The 16753-nt window shown below is 44.6% G+C and overlaps 1 protein-coding gene across 3 annotated transcripts in view; it reads right to left on the reverse strand.

Moving 5' to 3' along the window:
- Positions 1-16753, reverse strand: part of CAMK1D (calcium/calmodulin dependent protein kinase ID) — a 431901-nt gene that overhangs the window by 64202 nt on the left and 350946 nt on the right. For all 3 annotated transcript variants that reach the window (XM_038530114.1, XM_038530115.1, XM_038530116.1), the window contains one exon: positions 3072-3210. In XM_038530114.1, coding sequence (XP_038386042.1) covers positions 3072-3210 — 139 coding nt within the window. The remainder of the gene's footprint in view (positions 1-3071; positions 3211-16753) is intronic.

Raw genomic sequence — 16753 nt, forward strand, 5'->3', positions numbered from 1 at the left:
TCCTCCAGGGGATACATTTGGGTCATAAAGCCGTCTTTTTGCGGGATGATTACCAAGGAGGGTTAAAGCCACTGGTCATTCACAACTTAGATCATTACTTGTCCGCAAGCATCTTCTGACTTAGTGAAGATATAGCTTTTCCTTGAGGGGAGTGGGGGGAACAGGAAAGTGGGAGAGAAGACAGGTTCCAGGGTAAACTGGAGGGAGGCTCCCAGGTGGCAATAGGAGGGCTCAATCAGGCAGACAGCCTGGCGCAGGTGGGGGGGATCCAGCAAATCTGCCTGGGGTCACAAGAGGCCCAGGATTCACCTGAAAAAACCTTGTTCCTTTGATGACATCTTTGCAAGAAAACGGATGGCTAACTGGGGAGTTGGAAGGTCAATGCCAACCCTTTAATAGTTTATATAACAAGCTTTTAAAACGTCTGAATCAACACTTCCTATTAAGTTAATGTTATACATAAACACACTCCTAATCCAGTGATTCTCAACTGGGGCAATGTGGCACCCCAGGGAGGCGCTTAGCAATGTCTTTGGCTGTGTCAAAACTGCAGGAGTGGTACCGGCATCTAGTGGGTAGAGGTCAGAGATGTTGCTCAATATCCTACAATGCACAGGACAGCCCCCCACCCCCGACAAAGAACATAGGGCTGAGAAGCCCTATCCTGATGTGAGGGGGCAGTACTGGACATTGCCCGTCTCAGTCCCTCATTTTGAAAAAAGGACAACTGGGATGCCTGGGTGGCTCAGTGAAGCATCTGGCTTTGGCTCGGGTCATGATCCCAAGGTCCCGGGATCAAGCCCCATGTAGGGCTCCTGCTCAGCGGGGAGTCTGCTTCTTTCTGCCTTCCTGCCCCTCTCTGCACTCATGCTCTCTCTCTCAAATAAATATAAAATCTTTTAAAGAGAGAGAGAAACACAGAGAAAGATAAAAGGGCAACTGATTGTCTCCAGTAGGCCCCTGGGGCAAGAAGACACAAGACCACCTTTCTGGAGGATGGAGGGGGTATATTCGCATGTGAGGGTGCCACGGTATCCCAGATGGTGCCCTAATCTTCAATGAACCTGATCATGTTCTCTATTGCTCTGACCTGGATCATCTAGTTTGTTTTCATTTTCTAAGATGTTTATGAAAATTTAATAACTCAATCCCAACTGCTGCCACGTAGATCAAATTCCTCTGTGACTCTGAAAAGCAGTGACAAGAGATCCCAACGTGGCACTGTTCTTTCCACAACGATAAGCCTGGTAGTCTCACAGTTGCAGAGGCTGGGAGCTGCAAGTGCTTCTCTGAAAGTGCTATGTGGGCATAAAAAGCAGTCTCTCTTGTGCAGCCCATTTGCCTTTTGAAAGGGGAATAAACAGTGCCCCTCTAGGAAATGGTATCTGCGTAGGAATGATTTCTATGAAGTACAAACAACCCAAGCCTATCACGTCACACCCCCATGGTCAGTTCCCACACTAACTTGTTCAGAGAGCTGCCTGCCTCCTCTGTTCTGGAAGCAGGGAATCGGCCTTTGGTGAGGGCACTGCTGCCTGGCAGAGAGAGGCTAAGTGGGCTTAGCACTTGAAAGGGCCTCAAGGTTCTGAAGATTAATGCTCACAGCCCATTTTAGCTGTCAAGAAGCCTGCCAGGGGCAAAGGCTGTAAGGACTCCATCAACATTTCCAAATACCCTTGTCCAGCAGTTCTCCAAGAATATTCCCAGGGTAACACCAGCATCACCTGTAAACCCCTTAGAAATGTGAGTTCCTGGGCCCCGCGGCAGACCTACAGATTCCGAACCTCTGGGCTAGGGCCAGCCTGATTGCACAAGTGCTCCAGACAATTCTATGTAGGCTAACATTTGGAAGCTACTACCCCAGCTCCTGGAAAATGCCACTGGGAAGAAGAGGAGAGAACTTCGAGTGAGACCTTATGAAAAGAAAAGCTATATTGTTTATTCACACCCAGTATTTAAAAATGGGCAGATGCTGAAATTCTGTTTTAAAAAATGCTTATGGTGGGCAGCCTGCGTGGCTCAGTGGTTTAGTGCTGCCTTCAGCCCAGGGTGTGGTCCTGGAGACCGGAGATCGAGTCCCACATCGGGCTCCCTGCATGGAGCCTGCTTCTCCCTCTGCCTGTGTCTCTGCCTCTCTCTCTCTGTGTCTCTCATGAATAGACAAATAAAATCTTAAAAAAAATGCTTATGGTTTGTTCTTTACATCGGTTTAGACTTCACATAGTCATGCAGAGCATGGCTCCAGTACGATATAATCCCTGTGTTTATGATGTGAGTGGCAGGTATGTGGGCTGGGGTGAAGCTTCTGCCCTGACTGGTGCAGTGAGCTCTGGGGTCTATACCTGTGGCCACTGTAGCATGAAGCCACATTACAGCCTTGGGTTAACAATGTTGCTTGTTACTGTTCCTCCAACCAGTATGTTCACCACCTGCACTTGGTAGCATATGATTGATATCTACCCTTCGGTATCTATACTGACCAGGAAGGGATGCCAAGCTGCCCAATGAAGGCTCCGATCCGTTAGTGCTATTGGGTGAAGGGTCAGTATGCCAAGTCTTCATCAAGAAAAGATCAGATTATAACCAACAGGACACTGGGGGAAGGCTGCGATTGTAGGGCATTTCTTTCTTTCTGCATAACCTTCCATTTTTCCTCTTCTGTCATGCCTTCTATAGACTTGTTCCATTTCTTTCATGCAGTGTGGTGCTGAAATGGGGTTGGACCTGTGGGAAGGCTGTGTAGAATTGCGCTGGGAGAAGGCTTTTCGTGGCCAATATATCCTGAACAAAACTACCTTTCAGGTAGGCTGAAAGCAATACACAACCTACCTCCCTGTGGCCCTTTGGCTGCACGTGATTATAAAATCTCCCAAATAATGGCTGGCCCTATTGATCTTAATCTTTCTTTGGGTCCCAAAGGCCCTGACAACTAACAGTACACAGATGCCCCCATTCATGCCAGCCATATATCCATCCAGGCAACCTCATCCGTCTTCTGGGGTTGATCCTCTAGGACAGGTGCATTGTGGGTGGGAGAGTGGTAGGAGGATGTTGCTAAGTGACGGCCTTACCTTGAGGTCCCTGTGGACAATGCCCATTCTGTGGAGATAGTAGACAGCATCCAAGACCTGGCGGATCAGAGTGCTGGCATCTTTCTCTGTGTAAAATCCTTTCTCCACTATCCGATCAAATAGCTCTCCACCGGATACACTATTTTTAAAAAAAAGAACAAATAAGAAATTTGAGAGGACCTGTGGAATTGTTCAGGGGAAGCCATCAATAAGAGATTTCAGTCTGACAAAAGAACCAAATTTTATCTCCAAAATAAATTCATTTTCAGATTTAAGTTTTGCCCCATCTTTTCCACAGACACTATGCCAGGGAAGTGTTTCTGTGTCATGATGGTATAATTATCTGGAATGAAATGAAGGGAATAAAAATAAACCAGGACTCATGGACTAGCCAGGCTTGAGAAGTCTCCTCTGGCCTTTGCTTCCATCCCGCTATGACAATGTAAAGTCAGAACAACTTTCCAGAATATTAGCATCATAAGATATAAGGAGATGATGGATAGGATGCTTCTTCTGCATAAGCGAGGTCTGCAAGGTCTTCAAGGTCTTCAAGGTCTGGAGGGGTAGAGAGCATGGGAGGAGCAGCGCTGTGGGCAAAGAATAGCCAACATGATGTTTGGGTTCTTGACCAAGTTCTGCCCCTAACATGGTGGGGGCACGGGCATTCCTTGAATCTCTGGACCCCAGTTTTTTATCTGTAAAATAAGGGGATTAATCTAGTCAACTATAACCAACAGAAGGTAGGGGCACACCCTCTGAGGCATGAGAACCTGAAAGCCAATTGCAATTTACAAAAAAAGAAAGAATGACACCCCATTACACTGTTTTCACTGTTTTTGGTGACAATGTTAAATTTTAATTTGCTTGAATTTCATACTGCACTAGATATTTTCTTGGTATTTATTATATTTATTGCCTAGGTTGGCAAAGGTCAAAAAGCCCTGGTGGACAGGCCCTCTAGCCCCTTTCAGCTCCGATATTTGGTGCTGCTCTGAGTTGAACAAAGTAACAGAGCTGTACAATTCTGCCTAGGAACAATTCAACCCTTAGTCTTCAAATTTGTAGAATTTATACTTCTCGAAGAAAAACAGTGCTTCGTTCAGATAATTAAGCCATCTTGGAAATTAGCTTTGAGGGATATATTAACATTATTCTCTTGCATAAAAAAAAACAATTTCCAAGACCAAAATGAAGACGATTTATTTGAGACACTAAAATCTTAAAGCAGTTTCACAAACAACTTTTACAGCTGTAATAGATATAGTAAAAGACATGCCCTGGCAGTAACACACACACACACAAACACACTCGGGGCTCTGATTCATTTTCTGCAAGTCACAGCAATTAATGTGCAATATCTGATCCATCAAAACCCTCCTTTTAAAAAAAACCAATAAAGAAAACCAATTGTGGCTATAAAACGCCAAGGTGTTTGAGTTTCTCCCATTACCGAGAGTCATTCTAAGCGATGTTGTGCTTGGATAATGTCTTGTTTCCCAAGCAAACTGAACAATCAAGACAAGAAAAGGAAAGACGCTCTGAAGAAATAAGAAGTAATTCAGAGAGTGAAAAGAAATGGAAACATCAAGGAGAAACTACACCTTTTGATGACCAGATTGTCTAAATGGCCCATCCTTATGTACACCAAAATCCCAAGACATCCCCTCTCAGCAGCTCAACATCAAGCTCTCACCAGTCTTCATGTTTCTAGACCCTTCTTGCAATGAGTTTCAGTGGAAGAGCTCTGCAGACCTTGAGGGTGTACTATGGAGCATGCCCTGCTGCCAAGGCTAGGGTGACCCTGCGTGTGCTCACTTCAGCTGAAGTGACCCCCCTTTGCCAGATTCTCTCCCTCCTTCACAACTGATCTTTCCTGCTTCCCATTCTCTCCAAGTCCTCCTTTCTCCTATGTAATATATTAGGTATTAATAGAACATCTGCACTCTGATTGGGCATCAGTGCAGTAAGAATTGAAGCATCAGGGGCTCCTGGGTGGCTCAGTTAAACATCTGCCCTTGGCTCAGGTCATGACCCCCATGGTCCTAGGATCAAGCTCTACGTGAGGTCCCTGCTTGATGGAGAGCCTGCTTCTCCCTTTTGCTCTGTCTGCCACTCCCTCTGCTTGTGCCCTCTCTCTTTCTCTCTCTTTCTCAGTCAAATAAATAAATAAAATCTTAAAAAAAAAAAAGAATTGAAGCAACAGAGTCGAAGTGTAAGACACTGTACCATGTTCTGTCACAGTCTCAATGCTCTGCACATTTATTTCACTTCTGAAATTTCAAATCACACCAAGGCTTTATTCTTCCGAACAGTGTTCAGAAAGTATATGGTTTCCTTAGAAACCAAGGCACAGAGAAGTCTAAAAACTCACCAAAAAAAACCCCCATAATAATACTCATAAAAATGCCTTAAAATTTGCAAATCACCATATATTTTTCAAAAATCTCCTTAAGCATACATTCCAAATGGCTACTGTTACGTACTACATGTTTGTGCTCCCTCCCATACTCATGTTGAAGCCCGAACCCCCAGGGTGATGGCATTTGGAGATGGGACCTTTGCCTCAACCTTTGGTATTTAGGTTGAGATGAGTTCGTGAAAGTGGGGCCCTCTGGCGGGATTAGTGTCCTTATACAAAGAGAAACCATTGAGTCCAGTCCAGTTCTCTCCTCTCCCTCCCCATCTCCTCCATGCCATGTGAGGACACATTGAGGAGAAGCCATCTGTAAGTCAGGAAGAGGCCTTAAAAGGAATCACATCAGTTGGCACCTTGGTTTTGGATATGCCAGATTCCCGAATGGTGAGAAATAAATGTCTGTCATTTAAGCTGCCCCGTTTCTGGTATTCTGTTGTGGCAACCTGAGCTAAGACACCTACTTCTTTTGAAAACCATTTGTGAACAACCAGAATCCTAGAATCACTAATGGGGAAATAAGTTTAGAATCGTGGTGAGGGGTGTATCTCATTTTTAAGCCCGCAGATCAGGAGTTAGGTCGGTTGGTTGGCTGCTGAGCTGACTGACTGGCTGCTTTCTTTAATCAATACCCTTTCTTTTTTTTTTTTCAATACCCTTTCTACAGCAAATTTCCCAAGTGCATGGTTTATAGCTCCACGTTAGAAATGGAGTTCCCCAATGGGAGCACCTCAAGCATCAGAAGGAAGTTAGAAGGGTCAGGGGTCAGGTGATTGGGGAAAAGGAGTAGAATCATCATGACAGATCAACAAATAAAATTAACTAATGGTGGTTATGGGAGAGAGGTTCATTAGGGGAATGTGGACATAGAAAGAAACTGGCTATTGGGACTCCTGGGTGGCTCAGTTGGTTACACATCCGACTCTTGGCTTCAGTTCAGGTTGTGATTTCGCAGTCATGGGCTCAGGACTCAGTGCTCAGCACAGAGTCCACTTCACTTCAGATTTTCTCTTCCTCTGTCCCTTCCCCCACCTCAAATAAATTTTTAAAAATAAAATCTTAAAAAAAGAAAGAAACTGGCTATTAAAAATTAAGGGAGAGGACAGAGATCGTGCAAAAATTCTCTACTCTTCTCATTTGACATTCATTTAGAACAACCTGTCTTTGCATCGACCTTGGGTTTGCTCAGTTTCTTATCTTCTGTGTCTATTACATTTTACTGCTATCACTGCACGTGAATTTTATATCCGCAAATATGAAATGGTTCGATGTCACAATCTCAACCAAATTTCAGTTTATTTGTAAAATTTTAAGTAGTGCAAATATCTTCAAATGAAAAAAATCATTGTCAAGAAACATAATGTTAAAGTTGTTGGATCAAGTTCTGATTTCACCACGGCACACTGCAACATACCCTAGTCAGTGTACCATGCACCCACTGTTAGTACTGGGTACACCGAGCCATTCTTTACACGCACTTGAACTTCTCCATGAGGTTTCCATAGGTGTTATACCGTTGTTTTAAAAGTCACTGTTAATTATAACTTAAAATGTTTTTAAAAATCTTATAACAATATCTACACATTCATTAAAAGACAGCACTTGAGTGGCTGTACCTGGTGGCTCAGTGGTTGAGCATCTGCCTTTGGCTCAGGTCATGATCCTGGGGTCCTGGGATCGAGTCCGGCATCAGGCTCCCTGCATGGAGCCTGCTTCTGCCTCGGCCTATGTCTCTGTCTCTTTCTTTCTCTCTCTCTGTCTTTCATGAATAAATAAATAAAATCTTAAAAAAAAAAGAGACAGTACTTGTGGCTAATGCTGAAAAGTGGGCTCCAAAAACCTGTTCCTCTAGGAGTTAGGTATAATAAAATATGAAGAAGGCGGCAGGAAACCAGAATATGTCACCCCAAAATATGTCTCCTTGACATAAAATTTATTTTGAGTTCCAAGCAATTAAGAAGCAGTGAATGCAAGAAAAAAAGTCTCCCTCTTTTGTCTAAAGGCAAGAAATGAGTTCTCCTTTTCCTGGAGACAGACTCTATCAGCCCACAGACTGCACCAGAGGAATGTGCAAACAAACCTCCTTCAACTAATCTTTTATCTCTCTAGTCTCCTCACCATTTACTATCACTGGCCCAAACCCCTCTGCGTTGTCAATTCTTCACAAATTTATTGTTTGTATAAAAGGTATAAAAGCTTCCAGCTCTGATCACTCCCCCAGGTCTTCATTCTCTGGGCAAGGATCCCAAGTAACTGCCAAACTTCATTAACATGTGTCTAGTTTCTTCCCGTTTAATGTGTCTTTGTCAGTTTGACCCTAAGAGCCAGCCAAGGACCCACAGACAGGGGTCAAGGAAGACTTTGTATCTCCCTAAAAAGCCAAGCAGTATAGGGCTGTGTGCTGTTAATTTTAGAGAGCACTCTGAGAAATATAAACAGTCATGCTGAGATAATAAAAAAAAAAAAAAAAAAAAGCAATGCTATAGCAAATATGCCTTGAAACTCACAAAGACCATCACCCAACTAGGGGGTGATAATGGAAAAGAGCCAGAGACCCGCCTACGGAGCAAGGTGGCCTCTCTGTGCCCCAGAGCAAGGCTGGTTACACATGTGTTTTCCCAGAACCATCTCCCCCATTCACATTTCATCCTAAGAGGAAGGTCCTCTTGAAATGTGCAGGATGTGAATCAGAGAGGCTACAAGCGAGGCATGTTTCATCCATGAGACCCCAAGGCCCAGATGGCAGAGGTGTGTATTTTTTCAGCCAGCCTGGAGAAAGAAAGGGCCCATCCTCTCAGTCCTTTCCTCAATGAAGTCCCAACTCGGCGGTCCTCGGGATTTCCCTCCTCCCACGCAGGGCAGTCGCCCAGCTCCCCAGCTCCCGGGCCTGTGCTCTTAATCCTCACAGCTTCCCTTGGCTTTGGCACCCACACCCCCTGCTCCCGAGGGGACTGTCTCGCCCGCTCTGGAAGGATTAAGGGTTTATTTCATGCAACCTCTAGCCTCCATGTTTCCTCCCTTGACAAATCCTACTTTAATAATAAAAATATCTTTTTTTCTTAGAATTCAGTTTCACAATATCTTCCTGGCTCAAGCTGTTCAGAAGATTCCAAAACGCAAAGGCATGCCTCTCCACCTCATGGACCAGATAGACCAGTTTAACTTCTGGCGTTCTGGTGTTGGGGGGTGGGGGTGAGGCCGATGAAGGCGCTTTGGAAAATCCCAGAAAGACACCGAGGAGGGTCTCCAGGGGCAGGGCAGGAGAAGATGAGTCTTAGCTGTCTTAAAGGGGACTGATATTTAGTCAAGTAGACAAAAAGTGCGGGGGGTAGGCTGACACCAGTAATTTGAATTGTCATGAAAGGAGTCTTTTGGTGAACTGAATATCCTTAGGGAAGTATAGTCAGTGAAAGAAGTGTTGACTGCATGCCTTTTATAAGCCCAGCACTTGGCAGGCAGCGCTAGCCTGTATTTGGGGAGCTACTAAAGAAGCCCAAGTTGACAATTCAGACTACTAGCAAGCAAGGACTTGCCAAGCCATGACCCCAGCTCAGTATCACAGGACATCGCGGAGGGGAGACATCAGTGAGGAGAGGACGCTGCCTGCAGGACAGTTCCTAACTTCCCTTTTGCCTCCAGAGTCCAGCACAATGCTAACAGAAAGACGATTCCCAAAGGCAGGGGTCACGCTGTCTTCTAACGAAAGTCTGCCATTGCCATCCTGGAGGCCTACTGATTTCAGATTCCCGGTCCTGTAGCCTTCCTGCCACCCTCAGAAGTGCTCACAAGAGCAAACCCATTCCTCCAAATCCACGCTGGCCAGCTCTGCAGTGCACACTAATTTTCCACCCACCCAGGCAGCAACTTCCATTGCATTCCGTGGGGCCTCAGGGATTCCTTGGAATTGTCTTCTCTCCCGGTTTCCAACTACGCCCCTTCGGTTCCCAGCTGGCTGCCCCTCAAGGAGGGCCAGGGAAAGTGTGGTAATAGTCAAAACCATGGATAAGAAACAACTAAGGCATTTTAATTTTGTATGGGAAACTTGCTTGCTGAGTCCCTCATAAAGAAATTCTACTTTTGTATTACTCATGAGAAAAGGGCCAAATGATTTGTTGAGAAATTATTAGCATGTTCAAGTTTTCAAGAGAAAATAACTCATCTGTTCTAAGTCCAAACACCTGCTCACGTTTCAAAAAAAAAAAAAGATAATTACAAATTATTTTTAGTTTTTGGTATTCCAAGGGGGCAAAGCATATCTCATTCTTATTGAATCCCCAGTATCTATAACTGTTGTATTCCAGTGGGAAATGCAGAAAAAGAAAAGACATAAATCAACAAATGAAGAAATGTAAACCACTCAGAGAGTCCAAAATGCTGTGCAGAGAACTGAAACAAGCTGCATGGTGTCACCACTTGAGTGGGCTCCAGGATGGGCCCCTCTAGACGACAGGGAAGAGCCAGCCAAGTGTCCATGGAGGGGAAGAGTGTCTGGGTAAGCCAATCCTAAGATCCTCAGGACAGCAAAGGTCTTACAGAATTTGGGGACCAGAAAGAACTTCAGCAGTGAGTGGAATCTGCTGGGCAATGGGTAGAATGGAAGGCCCAGATCACATGGAGCCGCTTGTTACAGATTGAATGTTTGTGAGCTCCCCTGCTCATTGATTCAAATGTTGAAACCTAATCCCCAATGGGATGGTACTTGGGGGTGGGGTCTGTGGGAGGTAATAGGCCATGAGGGCAGAGCCCACACCAATGGGATTAGTACCCTTATGAGACACCCCAGAGGGCTAGCTTGCCCTATTTTTGCCAGACAAGGATCCAACAAGAAGTTGGCAATCTACAACCTAGAATGGGGCTTTCACTAGCACCTGGCTGTGCTGGCACTCTGATCTGGGACTTCCAGGCTCCAGAGACTGTGAGACATAAATTTCTGTTGTTTACAAGCCACCTGTCTATGGCACTTTGTACTGGCAGCCCAAATGGACTAGGGCATCATGCAAACTAATGTTCCAACTGTGGTGTGTTTATTCTGTTTGGTAAGAAATCATTAGGAGGATTTCAGTTGAGGGACAGGTGAAATCATTTTTTTGTTTTTAATGATCACGCTGGCTGCTCTGTGGAGAATGGGTTGTAGAGGCAAGAGTGGAAGCAGGCAGATCACCGAGGAGTTACTGCAGCCTTCCAGGTGAGAGAGGAGAGTGGCTTCAGCCTGGGGAACACTGGAAATCGAGGTGGACACCCGTGGGGTATGTTTTGGAGACACAGTAGGCAAGATTCACTGATGAGGTTGACATGGGCATGCAGGAAGGAGAAGAATCAAGGATGCCTCCTGATTTTTTAATTGAAAAACACCTGGGGGTAGTGCCATTATTTGAAATAGGGATCTTGGTGCAAGAACAGATTTGGAAGGGTAAAAACAGCTGAGGCAGCACTGAACTTCCTATAACAATGGAATGTTCTCTACCTACAATGTCCAATCTGGCAGCCACGAGCTACAGGAGGCTGTTGTGCATTTGAAATATGCTAGCACTTTAATTAATGTAAGCAGCCACATGGCCCTACCACATTGGATAGCTCAGACCTAGAGCCTTGGGTAGGATATGTGAAATCTGAGGTGCCTTTTGGATGAAGATATCAAGCAACAGCCGTGGGTAGAAGTCTGAAGTTCAAGGACAAGATCAGGGCTAATGTTTAAAATTAGCAAGTCATCCACATGGAGATGGTCCCCAGAGCCAAGAAGCTAGACATGATTGACCACTGAGAGAGTGCAGCTGAATAAGAGAAAGACGTCTGGGGGTAGCCCGGGTGGCTCAGCGGTTTAGCACCTGCCTTTAGCCCAGGGTGTTATCCTGGAGACCGAGGATCGAGTCCCACGTCAGGCTCCCTGCATGGAGCCTGCTTCTCCCTCTGCCTGGTGTCTCTGCCTGTCTCTCAATCTGGGTCTCTCATGAATAAATAAATATAATCTTAAAAAAAAAGAAAAGAAAGATGCCTGACTCCTGGGAATGCCAATACACAGATAAAGAAGAGCCAGCAGGGATCCCTGGGTGGCGCAGCAGTTTGGCGCCTGCCTTTGGCCCAGGGCGCGATCCTGAAGACCTGGGATCAAATCCCACATCGGGCTTCCGGTGCATGGAGCCTGCTTCTCCCTCTGCCTATGTCTCTGCCTCTCTCTCTTTCTCTCTCTGTGACTATCATAAATAAATAAAAATTAAAAAAAATTAAAATCATCTTCTACCTCCATTAAAAAAAAAAAAAAAAAGAAGAGCCAGCAAAGGACCAGAGGTAGGAAGCAAAAGAGGAGACTGTGGTACCATGGAAATCAAGGAGGGTCTGAGAGGTCAAGCATCATGAGGATAGAGAAACATCCATTGTACTGGGCAAGACGAAGCCCAGAACAGGAGGCAGAGAGCTGGGAGTCACTGACATATGAGACTGCATCTAGACTGTGGGACTGGAGATGTCTGAGGACACAGAGAAGAAATGGGTACCCAGGACTGAGCTCTCTGAGTCTCACTTTTCTCCTCTGTAAAAGGGGTAATTATATTTGCTTTAAGAATTAAAGCAAATGAAGGCAAGGGAAGTCCCTAGGTAGACTCCCGGCATTCCTCACTGTTCTGTGAAAGTCCATGCCTTCTCTCCTCCCACTGAGGACCTTGGGCAGGTGCAAACCACTGACAAGGCATCTGCGAGAGGGCTGCTAGGAACAGAACTGCCCCCAGAGGAAGGTGGCACAGAGCTTTTGGTTCTCTGGACAGGAGAGCCCCTGCATTTCTCTGCTCCCCACAGACATAAAGGGGATTTTGGAAAATATCCATGTCCTTGATTAGGATGGAGATTTGTGAAAATTTCAGCCTTATTACATAATCTCACAGTTTTGTATTGTGACTTCGTCTGCATTAATTAGTTATTTTTTTTATCTTTCTTTCTATAACCTTAATAATGAGGATTTAAGGGGGGTGGTGGTGGTCAGAATGCTATCAACCTAGTATGGCCTATTTCCTGAAATGTTCTACGTTAAACATGCCACAGCCCCACATAGTGACCTTCTGAAAGAACACGCACAGCAAGCGCTTTGTATGAACAAACAATCTTGAACGTTTTAAATACAATTTTGGGAAAAGTTCTGCAAAGAACCATTACACACTGGCTTTCCAGAATTAGTCTCAATTAGAAAGATTTTACTTGGCAACACATTGTTCTGTTATGATTTTTCTAATATTAGAGCAGCTTTGCATTCCTTGAGCAGATAACAACTGGAAGAGGCATGAAATGGCTCTGGAATAGGTCTAGGAATATGGCTTAGTTACAGATAGTCCATAAATTATAACTCCCATGTAGGGAGTTGCCACTGGGCTGTAAGCACGTCTTTGTCTATCTTGGGTAATGGGTTGTGTTCAAAACTGATAGAGAGCAACCGCATACTTTCATGCATGCTCAGAGATTCAGACTCTGAAGGCAACTGGCTAAGGCTCTAATTTTACAAGCTTAAAAACTGCATTTTTTATTTTTTAATTTTTTTTGGTTGAAATATCTATATAAATTTTTTATTGGTGTTCAATTTGCCAACATATAGAATAACACCCAGTGCTCATTTTAAATTCTTCTCTGTCCAGTTTTAATGAAGTTCATTATACGTATTTATATTAGTTCTAGTGTTTCTTGGCTAAAGGGGGTCTCTTCCAAAAAATCTTCCAGTAGATGTGTGGGAGAGCGTATGTATTTAGGGAACTGGAGAAAGATCTAACACTGCCCTCAAAAGAGCAAAAACAAAATAAAAATGGCCTGCCTACTGTTTAGGCTTGCAAAATGCTCAATGCTTTTGCTGATTAAGTCCGTGAACCTCCCAAGTTTACTTCCTATCAATAGCCCTGACCAAGGGCATGGTCACAGCTGCCCACTGCAGGGTTCCCTGGCTCCAAGCCACCTCTGTACCTGTTGAACCCTCAGATAATTTCTGAATCTGATTCCTGCTCATTGTTGGGGTTGTAGCTTGAATGTCACTACTTCAGAAAAGCCTTTTCTGTTCCCCAGACTAAATTAGGTGCCCCCCCTGCCAGCCAATACATTCTCTTAATGCCTCCATTTCTACACAACACTCACCTGTTAGAGTTAATTATTGGTATATTCATCTGTGTAATGCACTGTCCTCCTACCCTGCCCCGACCTATCCCAGACTGTGAACTCCATGTAGGCAGAGGCAAGGTCAGCCTTTTTGCTGCTTCTACCCAGGGCCTAGCATGGTACCTGCACAGACAAAAAGCTAACAAACTATTTGCTGAATAAAGAAAGATGTTGCACAAGAAATGCATAGTGAGTGGGGTCTGGGTCTTGCTGGGCATGGCATCGTTTAGCAATCATGCACATTGCCAAAGAATGTGCCACAGAGCACCAAACAAAAGAGACCCAAACAGGCTGCAAAACAAAAGCAGGTAAGCCATGGAGATTGTGGTCATTTGTACATCTTGACGGCTAAGTATTTTAAAGCACCCCCTTGTAACTGTACGAATACACATTATATGTCCACTGAAATGTTTTCTTCAATTAATGTGCTCTTTTAGGAGGAAGGTAACAAAACGAAGCAAGTGCCAGACATTCCAGGTAAACCAGCCGCTATACTTGCTCTTTCACTCTGCTCAAACTGCAACGAGTTGAGGATGTAACAAAACCTCCACTCAGGGCTATGTTGCCAGAAGCTCCTAGAACATATTTCTTAGGTGTCCTAGTCCCCATATTGGGCTAAGTAATGCTTGCTGGTGCATTTCTTCTTTTTTTCTTTATAGCACCCACACATTGACCTTCCCCACTTAGCATAGAGGGGAAATAAGATGCAACATGACATTGAATGTGATCCTTACAACATGTTCAGAGACAACAGGTAACAACTTCTAAAACCATATTATGTTTGTGTCTAACATGAGCCTTCATATAAAAAATTGGCAAAGGTTTCTTCCTAAGTTGACAAGGCCCTTAAGAATGCACACCACTGTGGTGGCTGGGTGGCTCAGTGGCTGAGCATCTGCCTTTGGCTCAGGTCATGATCCCAAGGCGTTGGGATCGAGTCTCTGCAAGGAGCCTGCTTCTCCCTCTGCCTATATCTCTGCCTCTCCCTGTGTGTCTCTCATGAATAAATAAATAAAATCTTAAAAAAAAAAAAAAAAGAATGCATGCCACTAACCTCAAAGAGTGAACGGCAACCTTGTGAAAATTACCATCCTGAAATTTGAGTGATAATTTAGAATTACTGTCTCCTGGAAGCTGTGCACAAAACTTAGGAGCGGCTGTTGGGCAAAGTCTGTTGGTCATGGTATGAGTCACCGATAAGACCCCTAGTTCATACTTTTACAATGAAACTGTCTCTCTGTAAACATAGGTTATTAAATAAGAGTGTAAAAAACCCCTCGAGTGACAATCAATAGAGAAAAAGAAGTCATGGAAATAATCTGAATCCCTATAGCCCAAACTTTGTTTTTTATCAATCACCATTAAGGAACATCAGGCCTTGCCCAACATGTCCATTGGCAACCGGAGTTTGGGGACATGGCACAGTGAAGAGCCCCTCCTGACGGGCTGTGTAAGTAGCTGCTGTCCTAACTGATGGAAGAGTCACTCTGGTCTGCCAATGATCCCCAAACCAGAGGCCTGGAGCAACTCTCAGTGGCTTTTCAGATTCCAAAAAGGAAGCTCTTGCCAAAAATGCTTTTCTTCCCTCCTTGAGTTTTTTGTTTGTTTTTAAAAAGATTTTATTTATTTATTTGAGAGAGTGTGAATCAGCATGCACAAGTTGGGGAATAGACAAGGGAGAGGGAAAAGCAGACTCCCCGTGGGCCTGCTGAGCAGGGAACCCTGATGTGGGGCTTGATCCCAGGACTCTGGGATCATGACCTGAGCCAAAGGAGAACTCTGAGCCCTGCCCACCTGGTCCCTTCTTCCAACACCAAGCATGTCTCTATCACCCGAGGCCTTAGCCTCACAGGAGCTTCATGCATCATTCCCCTTCTTTCTTCCTGATGTTCTAAGCACAGAATGGGTCTTCATACTTCAGTTTGACAAGAGGACTTTGACAGAAATATTTCTTACTCAAGATTTTTCTGAAAGACACACTAAGTACGCTTGCTTTTGAACCATTTAAAAAATATATATATATGTTTTTAATAAATAACAACTGGAAAAGTTTAAATATAATGAGCTGTGAGGGGTGAAGAGTGGAGTAGTGCCGGCCAAACTAGACACCAGGATAGTTCCTTAGCTTCTCTTCTTTGTATCTCTGACTGGGGCTGATACGGTTAACTTTGTGTTTCAACTCTATGGGAACACAGGATGCCCTATTCTGTGTGTGTCTGTGAGGGTGGGGGTTTGGGGGCAAGATTAACATATGAATAGGTAGACTGGGTAAAGCAGATTGCTCTCCCCAATGTGGGTGGGCCCTATCCAATCAGTTGAAGGCCTGGATAGAACACAAGGGCTGAGGAGGAGGGATCTCCTTCTGCCTGAGTGCTTTAAAGCTGAGACATCTGTTTTTCCTTGCCTTTGCACTTGAGCCAAAACATCAGGTCTTTCTGAGTCTTGAGCTTATTGGTCTTTGGATGAGAACCACATCATCAGCAGTCCTGCATCTCCAGCTTGCTGACTCACCTGGCAGATCTTGGGACTTGTCAGCCTCTCTAAAATTGTAAGCCAGTTTCTTACAATAAACTCTTTATATGTATTTTATATAGGGGTGTGTGTGTGTGTGTGTGTGTGTGTGTGTATATTCATCAAATATATTTATATTCATATAAAATATATAAAACATCATGTGTACACACACCCTATTGGCTCTGTTTCTCTAGGGAGCCTTAACTAATGCATGACAAGTACAGGGACTTTCAGCTTCCAAGTTTCTGAAGCTTCTAGAACTCCTTGGCTCAACCCCAACCCCAATTAATGGCATCATCTGCGGTATTCAGGAAAATATCTGGCCTCCAAGATGTGGGTTCCTTTGAGGCCATCTGGTTAGGCCCTTCGTTCTGCTGATGAGTAAAGGGGGCCCTGGCTACAGTGTGATTCACCCACGGTCACACAGTTCTCAATGGCAGGGCCTCCTGGCTTTGCCTGGTGTTGCCTCCTGTGAAAGGACACTTTTCTCTGCAACCCTAGTCACCACTCTAGAAAAGAAACCAGAGAGCAGAAACAACAATGTAGCAAAAGAAGAGGAGATGAAGAAGACTGGAACAGAAGAGGCAGCAAAGAACACAAAAAGAGGAAGTCGTTTCAGGAGCTGTCTATT

The sequence above is a fragment of the Canis lupus genome, chromosome 2 (assembly GCF_011100685.1).
Source record: "Canis lupus familiaris isolate Mischka breed German Shepherd chromosome 2, alternate assembly UU_Cfam_GSD_1.0, whole genome shotgun sequence".
Classification (NCBI taxonomy): domain Eukaryota; kingdom Metazoa; phylum Chordata; class Mammalia; order Carnivora; family Canidae; genus Canis; species Canis lupus.